Source organism: Paroedura picta, chromosome 5, assembly GCF_049243985.1.
Source record: "Paroedura picta isolate Pp20150507F chromosome 5, Ppicta_v3.0, whole genome shotgun sequence".
Taxonomy (NCBI): Eukaryota; Metazoa; Chordata; class Lepidosauria; order Squamata; family Gekkonidae; genus Paroedura; species Paroedura picta.
In genome coordinates, this window is record NC_135373.1 from 20,408,989 (window position 1) to 20,435,234 (window position 26,246).

Below are 26,246 nucleotides of genomic sequence, written 5' to 3' on the forward strand. Positions count from 1 at the left end.
CAGAACAGTTCTATCATACAGGCTTGGCAGAACTGCTTCAGATCCTTCATGGCCTCTATCACCCCAGGGACAGTGTCCCACCAGGCCGGGAACAGGGCCAAAAAGGCCATGGCCCTTCTCAAACCCAGTTAACTTTCTTTGTTGCACCCAGAAACCCAACAGAGGCATGAGCAAACAAGTACCTCCTTGTTCTTCTGCAGCAATAAGTCCCAGAAGGCCTGAACTGATGTCCTAGAGCAGGTTTTCTCAACGACCGTTTACGCACTGGGAACTTCACTGCCCCAGCTCCCATACAGGAGCACAAATTGGGGGCGGATGAGATGACCAGGCCAAATGCTCCCCTGTGTGGGTGCAGGAAGAGGTAGGGCAACCTGCCATGACTAAAACTTCAGCCTGCAGCCTGGTATGAAACCTCCAGTGTGTAGAAGAAGAAGAAGAAGAAGAAGAAGAAGAAGAAGAAGAAGAAGAAGAAGAAGAAGAAGAAGAAGAAGAAGAAGAAGAAGAAGAAGAAGAAGAAGAGAAGAAGAAGAAGAAGAAGAAGAAGAAGAAGAAGAAGAAGAAGAAGAAGAAGAAGAAGAAGAAGAAGAAGAAGAAGAAGAAGAGTTGGTTCTTATATGCCGCTTTTCCCTACCCAAAGGAGGCTCAAAGCGGCTTACAGTCGCCTTCCCATTCCTCTCCCCACAACAGAGACCCTGTGGGGTGGGTGAGGCTGAGAGAGCGCTGATATCACTGCCCGGTCAGAACAGTTTTATCAGTGCCCTGCAAGCCCAAGGTCACCCAGCTGGTTGCATGTGGGGGAGCGCAGAATCGAACCGAGCATGCCAGATTAGAAGTCCGCACTCCTACACCACTACACCAAACTGGCTCAACAGTCAACCAGAGTTTCATGAAACCCTGGGGTTACCTGACAACCCTGGAAGGGTTTCTCCGATTACATGGGTGTTAATTAATTTTAAGAATATGATCATATACAGTTATGTCTTTCTTTCTTTCTTTCCTCTTTCTTTCTTTCTTTCTTTAGTTCTTTCTTTCTTTCTTTCATTTATATATTGCCCTCCCCTGAGCCTCAGGGCAGTTCACATGGAACATAAACAATACATGGAACTTTGTTTCTTCTTTGCCAAGTGTGCTTTCCTACTCAATAAATGAAATTTTTAGCTTCAAGTCAGGAGTTTGTTTTTCTTGGTAAATGAAGATCCTCACACCAACAATGTCAGTTTCCAGTTGAGTCCCGGTAATCCCCTGGAATTACAAAACAAATTGCACCCTAATGAGTCCCCTGCCCTCCCCTGACTCCATCCCCAAATCTCCAGGACCTGGCAGCCCCCAAATAGTCACGAGAGGGGACCTAGCAACCCCAAACCGTTTCATGTCCGTGTATCATCCATATGCCCCCTTAGGTGAGCATTTCTCAACTTCTTTACTGCTGAGAAACCCCTGAAACATTCTTCAAGCTTCAAGAAGTGGCTCAATCATACTGAATATAATTGAGAAGCATGGCTCTGTACATATCCACCCCAGGGCCCCTCTTCTTCCCATCCCCACCAGCACTATCATTTGCCATTGGCAGCGGCAGGTCAACATGACCATATATGGTCACTGCACCGCATAAATGCTTTACAAATGTTAAAAAAATATATTAATAATTAATTAACTCCCACCCAATCAGCAAACCCTTCCAGGACTGTCAAGAAACCTATGGCTTCAGGAAACCCTAGTTGAGAAAGTTTGCCTTAGGTAGACCTTTGCTTAAATCTGCTGTATTCTTTTGTTTGTTTTTGGTTTTACATAAGATGGGTTTTTTAAGTCTTTACTTGCATTTTTTTTCTGCTGTTTAATCTTTCTCCACTGCACTGGCATTTTTATAAATCCAAGATCTGTGCCATTTGACTGAATTTGTAATATTTTGTAATCTGCCTAGAGTCTCAGTCAGAGACTGGCAAAAGACGATTGTAGTGGTGATATTACGAAAATTAATAACAATAATAATACTTGTTCCCAAGGAGTGAACGCAGAGCATCCCAGAAATTTCTGGCCAGATGACTAATGTCTGCCCCAGGTAAATTAGTGGAACATTTGTCATGTTGGGGTTATCCAAAGAATCTTTACCCCTCTCCTTCCCCCAGCGTGCCATGGATTGATTGGTGACATGGGATTTGATGGGTATCTAACTCTTTCAGTTTTACCTCTGGACCTAAGTCTACCCCCAGACTAAAGCTTTCTTCCACCTAGTGAGCTACAGAACAGTGAGACTGAGGAGAGAAGCAACTGAGAAGCCACTCTGTGAGATTTGAGTCTTCAACCATCCCCTTTAATAAGGGCTCTGGAAGCCTTTCTTGGCTGGGGGAACTCAGGTGTTAATGTGGGGGCAGGAGATGGTTTTAAATCAAATCTCCTTAGAAGAACACACACTTTACTTGAGTAAGATTTATTCATGAAATGCAAATACTGGAAAGGAAATCAAAGAATTCAAAGACCAAAATTGGTTACATTTCCAACCAAATGGACTACCAATTATAAAAGGCTTGTCACAGTCTAAGAGCTGCTATGCCAAGTAAGCAAGGTGAGATCACAAGAACGGATTATTAGCTGGTATACATTTTTTAAAGAAAATTCTGATTTGAGTTGGCGATTCTTCAGAGGTCTTTGGACCAGCAGGGAGGGAGAAAGGCGGAGTCAAATCCGGAACTATCTAAGCAGATTTTTTTGTTTGTTTTTCATACTGTAATGATCTTGGGAATCCATTGAAAAAAATAAGCTTCAAATCTAAAATTCAAATCCAGTTTCCTTGTTTGCTCATTTTTGAGTTCTGGTCCCGTGAATAATAACATGCATTTTGCACCTGGGATTTTTTACCAGTTCGTGACTTGGGTCCTTGGCCAGGGCATCATGACAGTCAAGGCTCAGTAGCTTTTCTCCGAACGTTCTCCGCATCTTCTACAATGTCCTTCAGAAAGCTCCTCAGCATGAAGAATGTGGTAACGAAGGAACTAACTCCTCCAAACAGAGAGCCCAATACAGGTACAAAATCCAAGACAAGTTCTGTTAACGTCAGGGTTGCCCAAACCAATGACCGGGCTAAGAGGCCAATTATAAATTTGGATGTAATCTCACTGGACATTGGAGACTTTTTAATAGCAGATTTCAGCACCCGGTAATCTTTGCCAAATACTTTGGCAACTCTGTGCAGGGACTCCTCATCCAAGCCGAAAGCTTTGTAGAAATACAGCAATGCTCCTACCAAGATGCCAAGATCACAAGCCAAAGAAAGTCCTGGAACAGGAACCACTCCAATAGCACAGGATACAAAAGCAAGTTTCCATATAAGAGCCTCCATAGCAGCCATTTTCTTTTTGAGGATTTTTCTTGAGAAAAGTGGCATAGACAGAATTAAGGCATGTCTCTTGAGGTCATCCAGGTCGTTTTCTAAGGTTTCTTGCAGATCTGAGAAATCAAATTTACTCAAATCTCGCCTGGAGATTAGGAAAACTCTTGGATCAGATTCTCCTGCCTCTGTCAGTTCATAACAACAAGCTTTACGTATCTTCTGAATGGATTTGTCCAGATTAAAGTTTGGGTCCCTGCTTTCAGCAGCTATACTGTCATCCATTTTGGAGCGCACAAAGTAGAATTTCTTCTTCATTTTCTGAATTTCATGGGCCAGGAGGACGTCATTTTCTGTGAAACGTTCTGAACCCACAATCATAAAGAAATCATACCGGTTAAAACCGACCTTCTTTAGGTAATCCTCTGGTCTAAATTCAGGTGTCCCAATTCCTGGCAGATCCCAGATAGTTACATTCGGAAATAAGGGATGTGGATAGGCACAACACTCCATCGTTGTTTGCGTTATTCCAACCTCAGCTGCACCTTCTTCATAATCAGTCATGCCCCTCAGGGCATTCACAAGGGATGATTTGCCAGCCCCTGAGACCCCTGTGATGGCTATGTCAAGCCTGACGTTTTGTAATTCATTCAATTCTTGTTGCATTTCCTCAGCCACCTCTTCAACAGTTCTATTCATCAGGGCATCCTTGAGTTTGGCAAGGTCAATTTTTAAAGCCTTTTGAAAGAGGATGAAAAGTATTTCACTTCCTTTGGATAGTTTGGTTGATCTAAGAAAACAAAAAGAAATGTTTATTTATTTATTTACTTATTTGGATTTTTTATACTGCCCATTCTTTGCTGCTCTGGGCAGCTTACATGGAACGTTACATAATATCACATGCAACCTTATTACAATCTATAACACTCTACAAATTTCAATGAACATCACAACAATTTCTCGCATAACAATCGCAACACAACACTGAATAACAACACTGACATATCCCTGGGCAGATCAAATGGTTCAGTCATGGAAGGGCATCTGAGGGGGGGTCCAGCAGATGTTCTGAGATGGTCGGCCTCAAGGAAATGCCTAGTGAAGGAGCTCCCTTTTGCAGGTCCTGCCAAATTGTGGAAGTTCGGGCAAGGCTCTGAACTCCTCTGGGAGCTGGTTCCACCAGATGGGGGCCAGGACCGAGAAGGGTCTAGCCCAGCGGTTCTCAACCATGGTGACCCCAGCAGTGGTGGCAGGGTTGGCGCGCAAGCAAGCACACAATTGTCCGGGTGGTATGGAGGCAGCCATTGTGGGAGTGGCGGGCTATAAATCTAATAATAATAATAATAATAATAATTGCGATAAGTCCCCTGCTGCTAGCCACCTGCCGGTGCTGCCTGCTGCCGCTGCCCACTGCTGCTTCTGGCGTCCGTCACCTTCCCCTGCAGGTACAAGCTGGGTCTGCCTGGGGAAGCCCCTTTCCCTACAGAGAAGGCCAAGGTGGGCCCAGCCTGTACCTGCAGGGGAAGGTGACGGACGCCAGAAGCAGCAGTGGGTGATAGCAGCAGGCAGTAGGCAGTGGCGGGAGGGGGTGGCAGTCCTTGTAAGCTGCTCCCAGGGACGTTGTTTCTGGCATGCATAAACATATTGTGTTTTTTGACTCCTCCCCTGAGCTGTTTACATCAATGCCTGAATGGAAAGCCCATGAACTACGATTCCCATGAGGCTCTGCCAGCAGCATGTGTCAGTCAGGTGACTTCGCTGCTGACCACAGCCTACCAATGAGCTCTGACAACAGTGGATGAAGTACTCTCCCACTTTTGGAAAGCGCTCTCAAGTGCAGAATCCATGAGTTGGATCTACTATGGTAGGTAAACCCCCCCCCCCAAAAAAAACTGTGTTTTTGGAAGGGGCATTTTAAATAGGGGAGATTTAACAGTGTCAGAGATCTGACGATTAAAAACTGTGAATGCATAACCCACTCAATTTTATTTCTTTGGGGCCGGGCTCCCTGAGTAGGTTCTGACTACTTGATCTTAAGGCTCTTTGGGGGACATGTGGGGAGGTCTGCATTTTTAAGCACACTTTTGTTCAAACGCAAAGAAAATCAAATAAAAGATTCATGAAACAACGTACTTTTCAGCCGGTCTTAACATATGTTTCCTTAAAGCTTCCATTTCATTCTCTAAGGTTCTTTGCAGGAGGGGGAAATCGTACTTTTCTGGATACCAACTGGAGATGAGGAAAATCTTTGGAGAAGAAATGCCAGCCTCCACCAAGTTATCAACACAGTATTTCCTGACTTGTTGAAGGGCTGTTTCCTCATTGAAAGCTGGATTCAGTTTTTCATTGCTAATGCTGGTGTCCATTTTAGACCACACAAAGTAGAACTGCTTCTTCAGTTTCTTAATTGCATGGGACAGCTGGATGTCATAGACAGTGAAGCGATTTGAAGCGATGATTAGGAAGAAATCATATTGGCTGTAATTTACCCTTTCTAGGTACTGCTCGGCTTTAAATTTAGGGGTCCCAATTCCTGGGAGGTCCCATATTATTACATCTGGAATGGTGGGGTGGGGATAACCCACAGGCTCTGTTGTTCCTTCTATCACGTCAGGTATGGCTGCTGCCTCATGAAAATCACATAGACCCCGCAGGGCATTGACAAGGGATGATTTGCCAGCACCTGAGACCCCTGTGATGGCAATGTCAAGAGTGGCTTTTCCTGGCTTCTTTTCAGGTTCACTCCTCACCACTGGTGTCGAACTTTGCCCACCCATGGTGCTTTTTCACCTGAAAAATAAATACAAATATTGTGATTCTTAACTCCTGTATATAATGCTCCCATCACATTTTACTCTCACTATCTGGATTACACTCATTAGAGGGAGGAAAAACCCTCATTAGATACAGATCTTGACAATTTTCATTTATAAAAGTATATCCAATTTCTCTAAAAGAAACTTGCATCCAAAGCAGCTTACCAGGAGACAATCTTCCTATAAAACAACTTTTTAGAAGGACAAGAAATTGTAGCTGGTTAAAAACGAATTGGAGCTTAAAAACTCCACTAAACTTGGTTCAAATACAGGAGGAAAGTTCCTTCCCCCTAGTGTGTAGGAACACTAACAGAGGCAGACAACCTGCTATCAACTACCAACTACCTGGTTCCACTACTGAAAAGGTCATATCTTTGGTCATCCCTTATTTAAATTCCAAGGGCAAAGGTAACCCAGATATGGCTAGGGATGGGCACAAACTGGGAGAAAGTGCTTCAGTTCATAGTTCATGGTGTGTCCAGTTCATCAACCACAAACTTTCATGAATATTTAGGGTTTAAACAAACTAGTGTAGTTCCTGTGGTTTGTGAAGCGATATAATCCTGCCTCCATCAGTATATGAGACTCCCCTTGCTGACTTTCTTCTACCTGCTCTCCGTTTTTAGATTTACAGGGTATCAATTACTGCTCCCCCAAGAAGATACCCACACTCCATTGTTTCCAGGGAAGGGGGTGAAACAATCTCTCCCAAAAGCCATGGCAATAGAAGTCCAGCAGAAAAGAATCAGGGCCATTTCGCACAGCTTCAAAATAGCACAATGGTTGCTAATTGAAAACGCTACTAATTTGGAATAACCCACGACGTCATAGACAATCTGCAACACTCCTGAAACCGACCCGCAAAAAGCGCTTCGTTGTAGCGCTTTCAGGGGAATCCCAAAAAGTGGATTCACCCTCCGGAAAGCGATACACTCCTGCAACCAATCTGCAACAATAGCGATAAAGACCTGTGCGTTAACATTGTTGCGGTTTCTTCAAAGTCCCTCCTCCTGAGCCTGTCCTCCAAACTTCCGGCGAAGCGATCGCCATTTTTTTTCCCCGAGCGAGTGGAGATCAAAGCACCGGCGAGCCTCCGTTTAGCCAGTGAGGCTTCCCAGGCTGCAGTCCCTCCTCAGAGCTGTTTACAGTCACTAAGCACAAGAAGCCCGCAGAAGCCCGTTTGCTGATGTATTTTCCCTTTATTTTTCACACTGTTTCGGCTGAAAATCGCGCCCGTGAGGGGGGGGGAGGGGGGGATTTTTTTTTCCCACTCGGAGGCAGCGTGGCCACGATCAAATGACAGCTCAAACAGAGGCTTCCCGGCTTCAGTCCCTCCCCTTCAGTCACTAAGCACACACATTTCACACACACATTTCACACATTCCATTCAGCCGAAAATCGGGCCCGTGAGAGGGGGGGATTTTTTTTTCACTCTGAGGCAGCGTGTTAACGATCAAACGATCAAACGACAGCTCAAACACCCCAGGCAGCTGGATGGGTCTCTCCGTTGCAGTATGTTTATTCGGTCAATTGACCCATATAAATAATACATCTATAGAAACTGCCATCAATTATAAAAGTTAATCGATATGTGTTTTGAAAAAAAATACAAGAGTATTGCTACATAAATATATTAAGAATAAAACAATGCTAAAAACAATGCTGTTGTTGGAAACAAATAATATGTTATTCTAGGTGGGGGGAAAGGGTTATAACATATAAAGAAGAAGGGGGAAGAAACCTCAAGGAAGTTAACTGCAGGGACAAGGAATCAATACATCTTCTTGAACAGTCCATTAACCCAAGTGATAAGATGGCCTATCCATTACTATCGTTCAGACATTCTTTTTGATCTAATTCTAGTAGAGATGTAAAGGAATTTTGCTACCATGTTAGAAATAAGTGGGCCTTTATCCCTTAGCAAAAATTTAACTAGAGTGTCACTATTGTGGGATGATAAAGATGAATGTCTAGTGTAGTGGGATAGTAAAGGTGGGATTAGATATTTTCAGATGCTTTCATAAAAAGGACAATATAGTAAGATATGTGAAATTGTCTCAGGTCGGGCATTATCACAGGGGCATAAACTCCAGTGGACGATTGAGAAACCTGCCCTCGAGGGAAGCTGAAGGGAATGAGTTAAAACGTGCTCTTGAGAAGTCCCAACGGTATTTTACTATTGAGGTGTTTATGAGATATGGAGCCTGACCATCCTTTCAGAGTGCTATAGAATTGAGAATTCCTACTGAGAATCTATATCAATAAGATGTTGCCATACGACAGCTTTGGCTGTTTTAAGGCCAAGTTCTATTAGATGGTTCGGATCGAGGCCGAGAGTTTGGATTCTTCCAATGATTTTACTATTCCATGGGAATTGCGAGGAGACTGCTAAAAGGTTAGCATAACATTTTGAGACACAATATTTGCCCTTTATAATTCTTCCCCACACCCAACTTGAAAATGAATTCAATGTACTCTGAAATCAAGTTTAATTTTGGTTGGTGCTAATAAGAACATTATATTACTAGCCACAAGAACGGGCTTTAAAAGGGCCCCCCGCCGCCACCGCAGCCGCATCAACATGGCATGCGAAGCACTGCCGAAGCAATCCGTGCCAACCCCCCGTGACCCCACAGCTTCCCCACAGGCTGCCAAGCATACCCGCTGCCTCTTTAAGGCAGCGGTTGTGCTTGCCAGCTCACAGAGAAGCCCTTCCCGGCCCCTCCTCCCCAGTGACCCCGTGGCTTCCCAGCCTGCGGGCAAGCACACCCGCCGCCTTAAAGTGGCGGCGGGTGTGCTTGGCAGGCCACGAGGAAGCCATCCCTGGTCCCCTCCCCCCCCCCGTGAGTTCGCAGCTTCCCCACAGGTGGGCAAGCTTAATTTTGGTTCGTGCTAATAAGAATATTATATTACTAGGCACAAAGCCCATTCATAAGAACAGACTTTGAAAGGCCCCCCCGCTGCCGCCACAGCTTCCCCACGAGCTGCCAAGAACACCCACTGCGGCTTCCCTGCAGGCGGGCAAGCACACCCGCCGCCTCTTCTGATGAAGACCAGAATGGGAGGAGAGCAATGAAATAAGGCCGCCAGATCCCATGATGAAGGCAGGGGTCTCCCACTCCACCCCAGACTCCCACCTCCCCACAGCCAGTAAGATGGCCAGCCAAGGGAATTAACCCAGAAAAAGAGAGAGATACAGCATATCACCTTCCCACATGTCCTGGAAGTAATATCATCACTTCCAGGGCATTGGGGGCAACACTGGTATTCGGGCAAAAACTCTGTGGTAGAAGCCAAATATACCATAGAGGTTTTGCCCAAATTGTCACACTGCTGTCCCAAAACAGTTGACATCAGTTCTGACATCAGCATAATGATGGAGACAGGTTACCATATGAAGGCTAGTTTTCTCTGCTGCTCCACCCTCTGTCAGTTGCCTACTATGAGAAGGAGAGAATTATGGACAAGGAGAATGCTTTGACATGCTTGTAAATTATATGTTGTCATTCCATACAATACATTTTAGAAAAAATATGTTTTCCTGAGCCCAGTTAACTATCATGGATATGATAGTTTAAGTGGATCTCCCCTTCTGCTCATTTAAGTGCATCTCCCCTTCTGGCTAGCTGCGCCTAGACAGTTTACACACTGTAGGTTTCATGTCGGGCTACAAGCTGTAATTTTAGTCGTGGCAGGTTGTCCCACCTCTTCCTGTACCCAGCGCACCTCATCCGCCCCTGATTTGTGCTCCTGTATGGGAGCTGGGGCAGTGAAGTTCCTAGTGCGTAAACGGCCCTACACAGTACATTCAAGTAACAGAGCTTTGCCTTTCCCAAGGCTATTACACTCACACTGAAGGGGGTGACAAGAGGAAGAAGCAGAAGGGCACTGCTTCTTTCATTCAAGATTCAAGATCTTTCATTGATGGAGATCCTGGAAAGCAGTTGCCACCGACGAAAACACTGCAGGAGCTCTAAGAAGCCTATTTGTTGAAGCCTATTGACTTGGTGTTTCATCAGACTGGAGAGAGGTGAGTAGCGGGGTACCTCAGGGCTCGGTGCTCGGCCCGGTACTTTTTAACATATTTATTAATGATCTAGATGAGGGGGTGGAGGGACTACTCATCTAGTTTGCAGATGACACCAAATTGGGAGGACTGGCAAATACTCCGGAAGATAGAGACAGAGTTCAACGAGATCTGAACACAATGGAAAAATGGGCAAATGAGAACAAGATGCAATTTAATAAAGGTAAGTGTAAAGTTCTGCATCTGGGTCAGAAAAATGCAAAGCATGCCTACTGGATGGGGGATCCGCTTCTAGGTAACACTGTGTGTGAACGAGACCTTGGGGTACTTGTGGATTGTAAACTAAACATGAGCAGGCAGTGTGATGCAGCGGTAAAAAAGGCAAATGCCATTTTGGGCTGTATCAACAGAGGCATCACATCAAAATCACAAGATGTCATAGTCCCATTGTATACGGCACTGGTCAGACCACACCTGGAGTACTGTGTGCAGTTCTGGAGGCCTCACTTCAAGAAGGACGTAGATAAAATTGAAAGGGTACAGAGGAGAGCGACGAAGATGATCTGGGGCCAAGGGACCAAGCCCTATGAAGATAGGTTGAGGGACTTGGGAATGTTCAGCCTGGAGAAAAGGAGGTTGAGAGGGGACGTGATAGCCCTCTTTAAGTATTTGAAAGGTTGTCACTTGGAGGAGGGCAGGATGCTGTTTCTGTTGGCTGCAGAGGAGAGGACACGCAGTAATGGGTTTAAACTACAAATACAACAATATAGGCTAGATATCAGGAAAAAAAATTTCACAGTGAGAGTAATTCAGCAGTGGAATAGGCTGCCTAAGGAGGTGGTGAGCTCCCCCTCACTGGCAGTCTTCAAGCAAAGGTTGGATACACACTTTTCTTGGATGCTTTAGGATGCCTACGGCTGATCCTGCGTTGAGCAGGGGGTTGGACTAGATGTCCTGTTTGGCCCCTTCCAGCTCTATGATTCTATGATTCTAAGAGTATATAGGAATGAGCTACATGGACAATATTAGGAATCTGTATTCAGCAGCCTTGTATATTACATTTATTCTTTTCACCAACATACACTGTAAAGGGCCATAAGGTAGATACAGACATTCACATTCTCATTCTTACATTTACAACTTCCAGGATAAGAAGCTCAAAGTCACCAAGTTTCTTTCTGATAGGACTTTTGCCCCTTTGGACAGATAAAGGGTGGTTGTAAAAATTGAGTTTTAGGATGGGTTCTTGCTTTCAATCAATATCCTTGCTTGTCAAACATGAGAAAAATCTATGTGATACCTGTTAGGCTTTCACCAAAATCCCAGGCACCAAAATCCCAGAGGGAAAGGTGGGACTTATGTTTTCCCTTGAATAGTTTTTCTTCTCTTGGAGTAATTGTTCCATCTCCTTTGAATAATAATTAAAGACATTTAATTACAGTTAGATGAAGAATTTTTTTAAACGTATGCACGTCTGACGGGTTTCTTTTTCTCTTCAATGGGTTAATTGTAACAACAAACAGATGGAGAGCATCATCAAAGTATGAGATTGGAGTCACTGTGGGTGGGCAGGTAGCTGCAAATTTCCTGCATTTTACGGGGGTTGGACTAGATGAACCTGGTGGTCTCTTCCAACTCTATGAATCTATGATTACTGGTTCTGACTGAGGTAAATTTGGTAATAATACACTTCCTTTTGGTTACAGTTACTTATTGAAACACTCACTATTTCTCTGGCATACAGGAAGAATTAAGCAGAAGTATTCATGTTGTCTAATAAATTCCATTAACAGAGAAGCCTGGCTGTAAGCATTTATTCATTCATGCATCATGCACCCCTCTAGCTTAAAGAGTACTTGCATGAAAGGATGTATAAAATCCACCAAGGGTCAGCCGTCAAATATTTCCCCTCTTAAAGACAGAAAAGGTTTTGGGGATGGTGCAGGAATGGGACCTATGTTGGCCTAGCATGAATAACAAGTAGACAGCAGGGTGATGCATAAGTGTTAAAACTAAGATATATTATCTTCATGATAAGCAAAAAATCCATTAGTGATTTCCTTAGTGCCCAACCCTTCATTAGTGCCCAACCTTTCTGAGTTTGTGGGAACTTTCGGAATTCTGACGTATTATGATGGTGCAACCACAAAATGGCTTCCATAAAATAGCCACGTTGGCAGTCACAAAATGGCTGCCATAAAATAGCCACATTGGCAGTCACAAAATGGCTGCCGCAGCTTACCTTCAGTGTTTGAGCTGTGGTGGGAGTGGCTGATAAAGTAATTAAAAAAAAAATCTGCACAGCCACTCAAACCTCCAATAGCCAATCAGAGCCTTGCTGGGCAAAAACCTATCTTGGTGCTTCCATCCATGGGAAAAAAACATTTGAATTCTACTTTTCAGATTTAAGAGCAGTGGCTTCTATTCTGGCAAGCCGGGTTTGATTCCCCACTCCTCCACATGCAGCCGGCTCAGTGACCTTGGGCTACTCAAAGTTCACTTAGGCCAGTTCTCAAAGAGCAGTTCCCTTAGAGCTCCCTCATTCTCACTTACTTCACAGATTGTCTGTTGTGGGGAAATGAAGGGGTGGCAATTGCAAGCCCCTGTAGGACTCCTTCTGGTGGAGAAAAGTGGGGTATAAAAATTACTCTTCTTTATTTTTGAAGGAAAAAACCTTAGTATTTGAAACAATGTCAGCCCTGATTGCAAACCAGCAGTCATTGAAACACAGAAGCAGAGAGGTGGACAAATAGCAAAGAGAGAGTCTGGCTTACCGTGCCTGATCAAGGTTTGCTTGGAGGGGTTGAAGAATCTGCAGAGCCTCTAAACTCCCAGTGCAAGCAGAGGCTTGCTTCTGGAAAGGGAGGCCTCTGTGGTCTTTACTGCCTTTTCTGAGAAAGGACAGTCCAAGGCAACCAGGCAGTAAAAACAAAGCTGTTTGTTCAGAGTTTCAGCTCCACTCCCTCCCATTGCTCCACCCCTCTGGAAAGGAAACGAAAGGGATTTACAGGAACAATCCAGCCGTTTGAGTCTTTTCCAGATAGTGTTGATCCTCTGGGGCAGATCAGAATCCTAGGATGTCAAATCCATTTTGCTTGTGGCATTTATAGATGAATCAACAAACAAACACCAAGATTTGAGCTTATTTAATCTGAAGTGTTAGCTTCCTAGCTAACTGCCGTGCACACAGAGGGGGGCCTGAACAGTCTTTGCACAACACAACCCCTGACATCTGAAACAGGGTGTGCTAACATCCAACCACAGCCCACCTGTACAACAGACAGTTGACCAACACTGGTTAGAACCGGGAATGCAAGGAGTTTTAGGGGAAATCCAGACCGTAGTACAAAAATCATGAGATAGACATCCATTTGGGCATGCACACTGACGAAATACATATTAGAATCTCCTCCTCAACTTGCCATTTTTAAGAAATGTATTGCCCCCTTCCAATATTAAGAAAGGGGGTTAAGTAACAATAGGTGTGACGGACAGAGTGTAACCCAGAGTACCCGAACCAAAGGGGGAAACGGGAGAACTTTCTACAATCGGTGAAGGGTATAGATTAGATGTGTGGTTCTGTGTTTATTGAGCTGTGGGCTATGCTGACATGCTCCCATATAAAATGTATTTTGTGTGCCAAAACAGAATTTGGTGTCTGACGCTCTGTTCCCAGCTTTATTGCCCTTTTAATACTTCTGCTGGGGGTGTGGCCCTATGACCAGGGTCATTCTTGCAGCTTCCCAACTGAAAACTGTCCTATTTATTAACCACTTTTCTGCCCCGAGAATGCTTGCAGCAGTTTACAAGTCCTGCACAAATGCATGACATAGGCCCATTATGCACGGGCCATAATGCCCGTGCTGGCGGTGGCAGCGCTTGGGGGGAAATCCCCGATGATGCTCGCCGCTGCCGCCAGTGCAGGCGCATCCCGGCCCAGGGCTACAGAAGGCCCACGTTAAGGAAACGCGGTAACTTCCACAGGTTCCTGGGTACTCCGGGGGCCGGCAGAGACTGAGGCGGACCGGTGCTGTGCATAATCACTGGCACCGGGTCTTTTGGTCCTCCCAGCCCCGACCTGCAGTGTCCCTTCAGGGCTCTGTGGAGTCATGGAGCTGGCAGGGGCGATCCTTCCCCCCCCACACACACCACTGTTTTGCTTACCTCGGCCGACAGCAATCCGGCCCTCCTGTCCCCAGGGCAACCCAGCATGCACTGACCCCATGCGTACATGGGGAACAGCGGGGCATTGTGCCACTGTGCATAAAAGGTCATAGAGAGTCCATATGAATATTATTTACAAAGAACACGAACTCCTAATAGCATGGAGTGTCCAGATTCAGGTAAGATTGTGGCTGAGTTCATGGCTGCCCTGCACAGTGCATCACAGTTCTGCAATTTCCGCGACACCAAAGAAATGCTGTGGGACCGCCTACTCTGTGGACTCTGAGAGGAACGCACGCAGTGCTACGTCCTCGCCCAGAAGGATCCCAATTTTAAAATGGTCCTTGAAGAAGCCCTGTTGGCCAAGGCTGCCACCGGGGACACAAAGGAGATGCGTGTCCATAGTCCTTGCATCCCGCTTTGGCTGCGTATGGTCACACAAGCTACAGGACCCATCTCCTACCAGGTGGAGACACCAGAAGGCTGCCTGCTATGGCATCACGTGGACCAGGTACCATATGGGTGATGTTAAATCTTTATATTAAGACTACAATTGCAAGCCCTGAAGAAGTAACAGAAAGCGGGATTGAATACCCGGTTGCAATATTATTTAAACCACCTAGGATAATAAATCTCAAGAAGATACCACTTTTTGCCTCTTGGTTTCGTTTGCTTTTGGGTGTATTTCTGCGAGAAACCAATGGTGTTTCTTTATATGATCTTCAGGTGGTGCCTGGAGATCTCCTGGGATTGCAGCTGTTCATCATATAGCTTCTGGGCAATCCCACATAAAGACTGGGCAACCAAGGGATCTGGCAAGCCCAGTAGAACCATGCAAAAAAGTCCAAAAACCCCAGTAAGCAGGTTTGCTACTGCAAACAAGAGTTGGTTCCCCATGAACAAATTTTGCAACAGAGAGAGTCAGAGAGAGGGCGGGGGCATAACCAGGTGAGTGATCTAAGTTAAGGAAGGATCTGCTATCTCTCAATGTTTGTAATTTTTTTAAAGCATCCATGGGTGGGTACCTAATTAGGATATGGCCATGGAAGACAAGCAGATGTAGTAGCATCCACTCAGCTAAGGTTTTCTGTGTTTCTTCCCTCTGGAGAATAAAGCCAGATCAACCCAGCAGTTTTCAATGCATCCTCTTGCCCCTGTTACCCTGCTGCTGCCGTTCCACCTCCCTGGGAAAGCAGAAGTTTTGTTTTTGTTTTTCAGGCTGTTTTCCTTAGAGGAGATGGCCACAAAGGCCCTGCTTGCCCCTTCTTCAGTCTCCGTGTGTACCAGGATCATGTGGTCGACCATACATGAAGTCTGAGGAGTTCATAGCAATCCAAGCCACAAGAAGTGACCAAGTGGGTTTTAAGGGGAGTTCTTGAGAATACATCTGACTGTAAGGTGGGTTAGGTGGGTAAGGTGGGAGGTTCCTAGGGATGCCAGCCTACAGGTGGGACCTGGGGATCCGCTGGAATTACACCTCACCTCCTGATAAAAGATTCATTCTCCAGGAGAAAATGGATGCTTTCGAGGTTTGACTTATTGTACTCTATTGAGTAGAGCCTCTTGTGGCGCAGAGTGGTAAGGCAGCAGACATGCAGTCTGAAAGCTCTACCCATGAGGCTGGGAGTTCGATCCCAGCAGACGGCTCAAGGTTGACTCAGCCTTCCATCCTTCCAAGGTCGGTAAAATGAGTACCCAGCTTGCTGGGGGGTAAATGGTAATGACTGGGGAAGGCACTGGCAAACCACCCCGTATTGAGTCTGCCATGAAAACGCTAGAGGGCGTCACCCCAAGGGTCAGACATGACCCGGTGCTTGCACAGGGGATACCTTTACCTTCACCTTATTCTATTGAGTTTTCTGTTGTTACTAGTCTCCATCCTCAAATCTCTAGGAGTTTCCCAACCTGGATCTGGCAACCCAACCCAACCCACACCCCTCATCCCCTGCCAATGTTGTTGCTAAGCCAGGAGCATCCGAGGAAATCACAGGCCAGATAAACTAATACCTGCCCCAGGTAAATTACTGGAAACATCTGTCATGCCCCTGAGGTTCGCCAAAGAATATTTACCCCTCTCCTCTGCATGGATTAATGTGTGAGGTAGGATTTGATGGGAATCTAACCATTTCAGCTTTCCCTCTGGACCTGAATCTACCTGATTCCACCCTAAACGGAAGCCTGCTTCCAACTACTGAGCTACAGAACTGTCAGACTGGCATCGATTACTGGGGAGATCCCACTGAGAAGCCATTCGGTGAGATTTGAATCTTCAACCACTTGCTTCCCTAATGATCCTGGAAGCCTTTCTTAGTTGGGAGAACCCAGGCGTTAAATGTGAGGAAGGAGAGGGTCTCAAGTCAAGCCCGTTCAGAAGAACACACACTTTACTTGAATAGCAAGTTAGATTTATTAGTGAAATGCAAAGACTGGTATAGAAATCAAAGAAATAAAAGCCTAACATTTCTTACATTTGTCATGGCTCTAGGTGACCTTTGCTAAAAGGCTTGTCACAGACTAAGTGTTGTTGTGGAAAACAAGTAAAGTAAGGTCACAAGAACATACAATTTACTAGTAGGCATTTTTTAAATTAAAAAAATTAGGATTTGAGTACTAGAAGAAGAAGAAAAGTTGGTTCTTATATGCCACTTTTCTCTACCTGAAGGAGTCTCAACATGGCTTACAGTTGCCTTCCCTTCCCTCTTCCCACAACGGACACCCTATGAGGTGGGTGAGGCTGAGAGAGCCCTGATACTACTTCTCAGTCAGAACAGCTTTATCAGTGCTATGGCGAGCCCAAGGTCACCCACCTGGCTGCATGTGGGGGAGCGGAGAATCAAACCCGGCTCTCCAGATTACAAGTCCGGACTCCTAACCACTACACCACGCTGGCTCTCTACCATTCTTCAGAGCCCCTGACTGGCTCTCTGGAAAAGCAGGAAGACAGGAAAGGAGGCTTCAGGTCTGGAACTAACAAGACAGAAATTATTTTATTTGTTATTTCATACTGAAGGTTCAATGATCTTGGTTATCAATAAAAAGAAAAATAAGCTTCTGATCTGAAGTCTGAAATTCAAATCCAGTGTCCTTGCTTGTTCATTCTTGAGTTCTGGTCCTGTGACTCTTTTTCTGAACCGGTGTCTTGGTGCCTGGACATCATGATGGTTAAGGCTCAGTAGCTTTTGCCCGTACACTCTCTGCATCTTCTACAATGTCCTTCAGGAAGCTCTTCAGCATGAAGAATGTGGTGACGAAGGAGCTACTTCCTCCAAACAGAGAACCCAAAACTGGTACAAAATAGAAGACCACTTCTATTACTGCCAGACTTACACAAAGCACTGACCGGCCTAAGAGGCTACCTACAAGTGTAGGCGTAATCTCGCTGGACATCGGAGACTTTTTTATTGCAGATTTCAGCACTCGGTAATCTTTGCCGAATACTTTGGCAGCTCTGCGAAGGGACTCTTCATCCAAGCCAAAGACTTTGTAGAAATACAGCAATGCCATTACCAGGATACCAAGATCACAAGCCGTAGAAAGCCCTGGGACAGGAATTAACCCGACTGCACAGGATAGAAAAGCAAATTTCCATATATGGGACTCCATAGCAGCCATTTTCTTTTTGAGGATTTTTCTTGAGAAAAGTGGCATAGACAGAATTAGAGCATGTCTCTTGAGCTCATCTAGGTCATCTTCTAAGGTTTCTTGGAGATCCGGGAAATCAAACCTATTCAAATCTCGCCTAGAGATGAGGAAAACTCTTGGATTAGATTCTCCTGCCTCTGTCAGTTCATGACAACAATTTTCTCGTATCTTCTCAAGGGATCTGTCCAGATTGAAGTTTGGGTTCCTAATTTCAGCAGCTATACTGGCATCCATTTTGGAGCGCACAAAGTAAAATTTCTTCTTCATGTTCTGAATTTCACGGGCCAGGAGGACGTCATTCTCAGTGAAACGTTCTGAGCTGACAATCATGAAGAAATCATACTGGGTAAAATTGACCTTCTTTAGGTAATTCTGTGGCCTAAATTCAGGTGTCCCAATCCCTGGCAGATCCCAAATAGTTACATTCGGAAATGAGGGATGTGGATAGGCACAACACTCCATCGTTGTTTGCGTTATTCCAACCTCAGCTGCCCCTTCTTCATAATCAGTCATGCCCCTCAGGGCATTCACAAGGGATGATTTGCCAGCCCCTGAGACCCCTGTGATGGCTATGTCAAGCCTGATGTTTTGTATTCCATCCAGTTCTTGACGAACTTCCTCAGTCACCTCTTCAAGATTTCTGTGCATCAGAGTATCCTTCAGTGTTGCAAGGCCTGTTTTTAAGGTTTTTGGAAGAAGTTTGAAATGCATTCCAATTCCTTGGGATGGTTTGGTTGATCTAAGAAACAAAAAGAAAGGTGTAATATATTTAGGAAGTTTTAAGAAAGCTCTACCATCACCTATTATGCAAAAACAGATTAAGGTTTTTTTAAAAAATAGAAAGAGAATGCCAGCCTTAAAAAGAACAGGAAACCACTTGAAATAGGAGGAGCACAAGACAGATGTCAATAATAACACCAATAAATGTAACAATAACCGCAGCCGTCAGCATTTATTAGAAAAGCCACCTAAGTAGGAATTTTACTAGGAGAACTATCCAATGCAACTGCCAGGTGCCCTTCAAAATAGAATAGGTTTTATAGATTTACTAGCAAAGAAGCCTGTTGTGTTTCAAAATACAACAGGTGCTAGAGCCCCCCCCCCCTCCGAGAGGCCAGCCAATGCCTGGAGAGGCTTTTGGATGGCATTTATGGGGGGGGGGCGGAAGAAGCGCTGGTGGGGACTCCACTCCTCCCCCTGCCACACCAAAAAGACTCACTGAGGCTTCAGTGGACGTTTTCAGGGTGGCAGCGCGAAGTGCTTGGTGAGCATTTTGGAGCAGCAGTGGGAAGTGCTGAGGGGACTCTATGCCTCCCCTGGCTGCCCTGGACAGCCCCGCCACAGACTGGCAAGGACGCAGCCGGAGCTGCACGGGATGGCAGGACCACTGGCTGGGATTGGCTCAACCCCGCAGCACCACCGATGCCTGGCAAGGCCACGGCCAGGGCTGCTCAGGGCAGGAGTAAGCAGTGGCGGGGGGCTCCCTCCCTCCCCATCCCCACTTCCACATGGCTCACAATCCCAGGCCCCACACCCTCCCTCCAGCTCCCACTCACCAGCTGGCACTTCTTCCATATGGGAGAAGCTGGAGGGGGATGTAGCCAGGAGCGAGACACCCTTCCCGATTGCCCCTTTGTTGGACGGATGGCCAATCAGGGATGGGAAAGCTGGAACAACGTACCTGACTGGTTGGCTATGAGTGCCAACTCCTCCCAGAACCCTCTTACTGTTTTATTTCTATGTATAGATATAGATAGATATAAATATAGATGTACAGATACAGATGGTACATCTACAGAGATTTGACGTGTTCGGTATAATGCTGAAATGTGTCCCAAGATAAACTTGAAAATTTGTTGGTCAGTTTTCTGCTCTATAAGGATATGAGATTCAGCAACTGGAACTCTTGCCTTAAGTCCTTTCTAACTCTAAAATGTGTCCCTAGTGGGGATTGGAGCCACACCCTGGAAAAGAGAGTCATCACTGTTCTCTCCACCAATGGCCATTTCACCAATCAGCAATCGTAAGTATCACTGGTGAGGAAACAGTAAGTGAAATAGTGCATTTATTTTGCCATATGGGAGTAGAGCTTAAATTCATTTAGTTCATTTATATATACTTTATATATATATAGGATATATTTTATTATGTTTAAAAGTATTGTGCAGCTTTCTAAATTGGGATAAAGATAGAAAAATAGTTAATTCTACTACGATTACATCTTATCTCTGAAGGAGTATTCCGTTATGTGCCAAATTAAACAAAGGCTTCTTGGTCAGGAATTTCAAAAAATCCATCCAACCGTTCCGGCAACTTGTTCTACCCATGCTCTTGGTCTCCAAGTGAAGCATGGGATCATGCCAGCTTATTTCTATAACTTGGCCAATCCCCTTTATAGCAGGGCATTTTCACCTGCTCGGCTCAACGCCTTTCCATCCAAAGTATTACAAGGGAGATTTGTCAAGATTCCTTTCGAAAATAGACAATGCCTTTGCGAATCAAATTCCCCTGACACTATTCAACATATCTTACTGGATAGTCCCTTGTTTATTGTCCAGCGAAGGAATATTATACCTCTTCTACCCAAATGGAGAAACCATTCAAGAGATCTGCCAACTTTTATTATGGCAGAATTTCTATCTTCAGTTTTTAAATTCAAACTGACTGATGTGTTTTAACTATCTCTGCTTGTCTTGCTAACCTGCATTATGCCAATAAAGGTATTGTGTTTGTAGTTAATACTGATTCATGTTGTTGCCTGCCACAATCCTGTACCAGGACTACAATTTTTAGACACACTTTTTGTTCACAGAAAATCAAATCAAGGGTTTAACCCAGCATACTTGTCAGTTGGTCTTAAGGTACATCTCCTCAGAGTCTTGTATTCATTCTGTAAGGTCTTTTGCAGGTGGGGGAAATCGTATTTTTTCTGAAACCAACTGGAGACAAGGAAAATCTGCGGAGAAGGAATACCAGCCTCCACCAAACTACCAAAACAATATTTTCTGACTTGTTGAATGGCTGCTTTTTCATTGAAGGCGGGATTTAGTTTTTCATTGCTAATGCTGATGTCCATTTTGGTCCTCACGTAGTAGAACTGCTTCTTCATTCTCTGAATTGCATGGGACAGCTGGATGTCATAGACAGTGAAGCGTTCCGAAGCGACAATTATGAAGAAATCATATTGGCTGAAATTTACTCTTTCTAGGTACTCCTTGGCTTTGAAATCAGATGTCCCAGTACCAGGTAGGTCCCATATTGTTACATTTGGAATGATGGGGTGTGGATAACACATTGGCTCTGCTTTTACTTCTATCACGTCAGTTATGGCTGCTGCCTCATCAAAATCGGATACTCCCCGTAGGGCGTTGACAAGGGATGATTTGCCAGCACCTGTTACCCCTGTGATGGCAATGTCAAGAGTGGCTTTTCCTGATCCAGTCAGAAGTGAGAGGTTTCCTTCTTCCCTGGCAGACCTCTCTTCAGGTTCACTTCTTACCAGTGGTGTTGAACTTTCCCCACCCATGGCTCGTCTACAAGGTACACCTGAAAAATAAATACAAATATCATGATCGTTAACGCCTCTACATGATGCTCCCGTCACTCGGTTAGGCTCCCTGAGTAGAACAACAGACCTTTATCAAATGCATTAAGCCTGTACCATTTCTTATTCACAGTATGTCTACCCTACTTTTCTGAAAGAAACTTGCACCCAAAGCAGTTTAACAGAAGGCAATCTTACTATAAGACATCATTCTGTAAGCGCAAAACAATTGGTGATCTTTTGGTATATTGTAACTGTTTGAAAAACAAATTAGAACAGAAAGTTCCTGCCTCAAGTGTGCATCAACACTAATGGGCACAGATACCCAGAAATACCCTACTGAAAAGCCGTTGTTTTTGGTCGTTCCGTGTTTCATTTCTAAGCATTTCTAACCAGACATGGTTAGGCATGGGCACAAACTGGGAGAAAGGGCTTCAGTTCTGTTCATGGTTCATGGCATGTCTAGTTCATGAACCACAAACAGTAAGTAATAGTAAGAAACACACTAAAATTACACCACATTGTTGAAACTGAATCCTGGACACAACAGACAGACTGGCTGTGAATCTCACTGCAGGGCTGTTCTGCCACTGGATTTATCAATCCAAAAGAATTCATTGTTTCAAAAGACACTGCTTGTTTCTTTGACCTTGCAGCCCTCAGTGAAATCAGGCTTTGCAGCCACCTTTTAAAAAGAAAAGAAAACTTACTATGTGAAATAGTTTTGATCACAAATGAGCAGCCACAGAAAGACACGAGAAGCGGAGAGGAGGATGAACCGCAAAGGGAGCCTGGCTTACCGTTCCTAATCAAAGTTTCTTGGAGAGCTTGACGAATTGGCAGAGCCTGTAAACTCACAGGGTGGACAGAGGCTTGGTACTGGAGAGAGAGTCCTCTGCCCCGTAAAATGCTTCTGTGGTCTTTGCTGCCTTTTAAGAGAAAGAACAGCCAGAGTCAGCCGGGCAGCAGAAGGAAATCTGTTGGGCGTTTCAGCTCCACACCCTTCTTTTGTTCTTCCTGCTGAAAATTAAACCCTGCAGGGAAGGAAAGGCCATTTAACTTGCAGGGAAATTCCCGGGGGGAGGAGAGGCTGCCCAGAAGACTACTGGTTACAAGCTCTGAGTTGAGAAAGACCTGGAGATATTATGGATGGAGCCTGAAGGGTATATTATTAATTATTAATTATTAATTATTATTTATTGTTTATTAATTATTAATATTGTTTTATTTATTACCCGCCCCCCCCAAAGGCTTGAGGCAGGTTACATCCCTCCATAAAAAGCCAAAATATAATCCAATAAAAACAATATAAAAACCAGTACATATAAAAATATCCTTCCTCATAAAACCAAGATGAAATGGCGAGAGGGACTTCAAAAGGGAATAATGCCATAGAGTGCACCTTCCAAGGTGACAGTTTTCTCCAGGGAAACCAGCCTCTGTCACCTGCAGATGAATTATAAACCCAGATTTCCAGCCATCACCTGGAGGTTGGCCACCTTAGGCCCGGGGCAAGCAAAGCCACACCTTGCTAACTTGCTTCAGAGGCTCACAGTCCTCTTCACTTGGGTTGTGAAATACCTCGAGATTTGGGGACAGGGTCTGAACTCTGAAGAGTGTGGCGTTTAGGGAGTAGCGGGACCTCAAGGGGGTGTAATGCCATAGATTCCCACCCCCCAAAGCCTCCATTTTCCCCACGGGAACTGATCTTTGTTGCCTGGAAATCAGTTCTGATCCCAGACACATCCAGCCACCACCTGCTCATCGGCAATGGCAATTAGTATCAGCTCACAAATTGTTGCCTTCTGCACCACTGCCAGTTTGGGTGGAGACGTCAATGGGTGAGCTGTTCTCCTTTGCAGCCCCACTGAGCAGAGAAACCCTGAAGACGTGATGTGTAGCTTCTCCTGCTCCCAGTCATGGGGAGGGATGGACAAGCTGAGGTAAGTAATTGGATTGGGGAGGATGCGGCTTGAGAACATCAGTGGGGTATAACGCCATAAAGCCAACCCTCCTAAGCTATTTCCTCCAGGAAAACCGGTGTCTGGAGACTGGTAATTCCTGGAGATTTCCAGGTCTTGGCTGGAGATTGGCAAGCCAGTCTGCACTGAATCCAGGCTCTGCCCTTGTAGATCTCCCTGGAGGACAGATATAAACACACATACCTTTCACAGTATCTCCTGATCAAACAGGGGAGTAGCCAGAAATCAAAAGCCAAGCTGGCTGGCTTCAGTTTCGCTTTCTTGTAAATCAGGTCTTTGAGCAGCCAGAACTGGGAGGGGAGCAAACAGAGCAGCTTTCCAACTGGGAAATTATGTTTAGCTAAACGCCCTGATATGGAAATCAGTTGGTTTGGCAGCTACAGATAGGCCACAGAGGGTAGATTCAAGTGGGTAGCCATGTTGGTCTGAAGCAGCCGAATAGTCCAGTGGCACCTTTAAGACCAACACTGTTTTATGCAAGAGGCCCTTTCCGCACATCATAAATTTAGCGTAATACTTAGCCTTTGAAGGCGCTATATTCCTGGCGCTCTGCATGAAGTCGGCCACATTCCATATCTCTCTAGAAAACCGCTCACTACATCCTCCATTTTAAAGTGCTACCTGGGGAATTACATGGACCGATCATGCACTGGAGGTTTCATGACGAGCTGCAGGCTGGAGATTTAGTCATGGCAGGTTGCCCCACTTCTTCCTGTACCCACATGGGGGAGCATTTGGCCTGGTGTGCCTCATCCACCCCCAATTTGTGCTCTTGCATGGGAGCTGGAGCACTGAAGTTCCCAGAGCATAAACGGTCATACAGTGGATTCCCCAACCTATTTAGTGTGAGCTAAGGGAGAGCAACCATCAGGCCACCAGCCAAAAAAAATGTGTGGAGGTGAAGAAGCGCTACCTCTGCTTCCAATGTCTCACCCTCACAACTGCCTCCCTCTCCCTTCTTCTGGGGGACGGGGCTTTTTAAAAATTAAGAACACCCTGGAGCAACGAATAGGCGGACAAGCGTGTAGGCGATGCCAAAAATACTTTTCTCCCAAAGTTGTAACACAAAGCATGCCACTGTAAAGTGCACTCCCCCAAAAAATCAGGAATGAGATTAATTTTTAAAAGCATCAAAACTTGTGACTCCATAAGGCGTGGCATTCAAAGAGAACTCTGCATCTAGGTTAAAACAAAGTTTTATTCAGGGTATAAGCTTTTCTGTGCACACAGTTATATCCGAGGAAGTGTGTGTGCACACAAAAGCTCATCCCTTTATGCCGCTTTTCTCTACCCGAAGTAGTCTCAAAGCAGCTTACATTCACCTTCCCTTTCCTCTCCCCACAACAGACACCCTGTGAGGTGGGTAAGGCTGAGAGAGCCCTGATATTAGTGAAGAAGAAGAAGAGTTGGTTCTTATATGCCCCTTTTCTCTACCCAAAGGAGGCTCAAAGTGGCTTACATTTGCCTTCCCTTTCCTCTCCCCACAACAGACACCCTGTGAGGTGGGTAAGGCCGAGAGAGCCCTGATATTACTGAAGAAGAAGAAGAGTTGGTTCTTATATGCCCCTTTTCTCTACCCAAAGGAGGCTCAAAGCGGCTTACATTCACCATCCCTTTCCTCTCCCCAAAACAGACACCCTGTGAGGTGGGTAAGGCTGAGAGAGCCCTGATATTACTGAAGAAGAAGAAGAGTTGGTTCTTATATGCCCCTTTTCTCTACCCAAAGGAGGCTCAAAGTGGCTTACATTCACCATCCCTTTCCTCTCCCCACAACAGACACCCTGTGAGGTGGGTAAGGCTGAGAGAGCCCTGATATTACTGAAGAAGAAGAAGAGTTGGTTCTTATATGCCCCTTTTCTCTACCCAAAGGAGGCTCAAAGCGGCTTACATTTGCCTTCCCTCTCCTCTCCCCATGACAGACACCCTGTGGGGTGGGTGAGGCTGAGAGAGGCCAGATATTCCTGCTCGGTCAGAACAGCTTTATCAGTGCTGTGGTGAGCTCAAGATCACCCAGGTGGCTGCATGTGGAAGAGGAGCAAAGAATCCTGCTTGGCTCGCCAGATTAGAAGTCGGTGCTTCTAACTTCTACACCAAGCTGGAGGGGAGCTCAGAAGGGGAAAGTGGCTTCCAAAGCAGCTATTCCCCACAGGAGACATGACCTCTGACATCTGGAGATCAGTTGTAAGTCCAGGAGGTCTTCAGGACCCACCTGGGAGTTGGGAGTCATAGCAATGGATAATCTGTGTTGTCTAGTTTGGGTCCTGACATAGTGAGATATGTAGAGTCCAGTTCATGAGTCAGACTGTTTGTGCAGTTCTTTACTATCAGCCAGATAGCATACACTTTCCCTCCATATCCACAGCCTTTTTCTTGTCAAGGCAGCCACTGACGGGAAAGAGAAAGCGAATCCACTCAGCCTCGGCCTTTCTTCCTGACCAGCGGAGCAGGGAGATAGAGTGAACAGGGAGGTCATTCTTCACTGAGGTTAAAATCCAGACCAATAAAATTAATTTCCACGTGAGCTTTTGTGAATCGTAGCTCGCTTCTTAGGTTTATTTACTTATAGTTCAGTTTCTGTGAATGCCCCTCTTGGCATAGCTGTCTTAGGGAACCAGTTTGGTGTAGTGGTTAGGAGTGCAGACTTCTAATCTGGCGAGCCGGGTTTGATTCTGCACTCCCCCACATACAGCCAGCTGGGTGACCTTGGGCTCGCCACGGCACTGATAAAGCTGTTCTGACCGAGCAG

General features: G+C 45.3%; 2 protein-coding genes across 3 annotated transcripts; both read right to left on the bottom strand.

The window, feature by feature from the left end:
* Positions 1 to 2,412: 2,412 nt before the first annotated feature.
* LOC143837251 (interferon-inducible GTPase 5-like) lies at positions 2,413 to 13,103 on the bottom strand. Of its 2 annotated transcripts, XM_077336862.1 has the most exons (4): positions 12,943 to 13,103; positions 11,469 to 11,576; positions 5,459 to 6,115; positions 2,413 to 4,115 (listed from the first exon to the last, which is right to left on the bottom strand). In XM_077336862.1, the coding sequence occupies exons 3-4, from the start codon at positions 6,100 to 6,102 to the stop codon at positions 2,897 to 2,899; spliced, it is 1,863 nt and encodes a 620-aa protein (XP_077192977.1). In that variant the 5' UTR covers positions 6,103 to 6,115; positions 11,469 to 11,576; positions 12,943 to 13,103; the 3' UTR covers positions 2,413 to 2,896. The 2 variants fall into 2 exon arrangements, with proteins under 2 accessions (XP_077192977.1, XP_077192976.1); XM_077336861.1 differs by lacking the exon at positions 11,469 to 11,576.
* Positions 13,104 to 17,300: 4,197 nt separating this feature from the next.
* LOC143837252 (interferon-inducible GTPase 5-like) lies at positions 17,301 to 22,518 on the bottom strand. The gene is made up of 3 exons (XM_077336864.1): positions 22,319 to 22,518; positions 20,818 to 21,520; positions 17,301 to 18,713 (listed from the first exon to the last, which is right to left on the bottom strand). The coding sequence occupies exons 2-3, from the start codon at positions 21,498 to 21,500 to the stop codon at positions 17,495 to 17,497; spliced, it is 1,902 nt and encodes a 633-aa protein (XP_077192979.1). The 5' UTR covers positions 21,501 to 21,520; positions 22,319 to 22,518; the 3' UTR covers positions 17,301 to 17,494.
* Between the last annotated feature and the right edge of the window lie 3,728 nt (positions 22,519 to 26,246).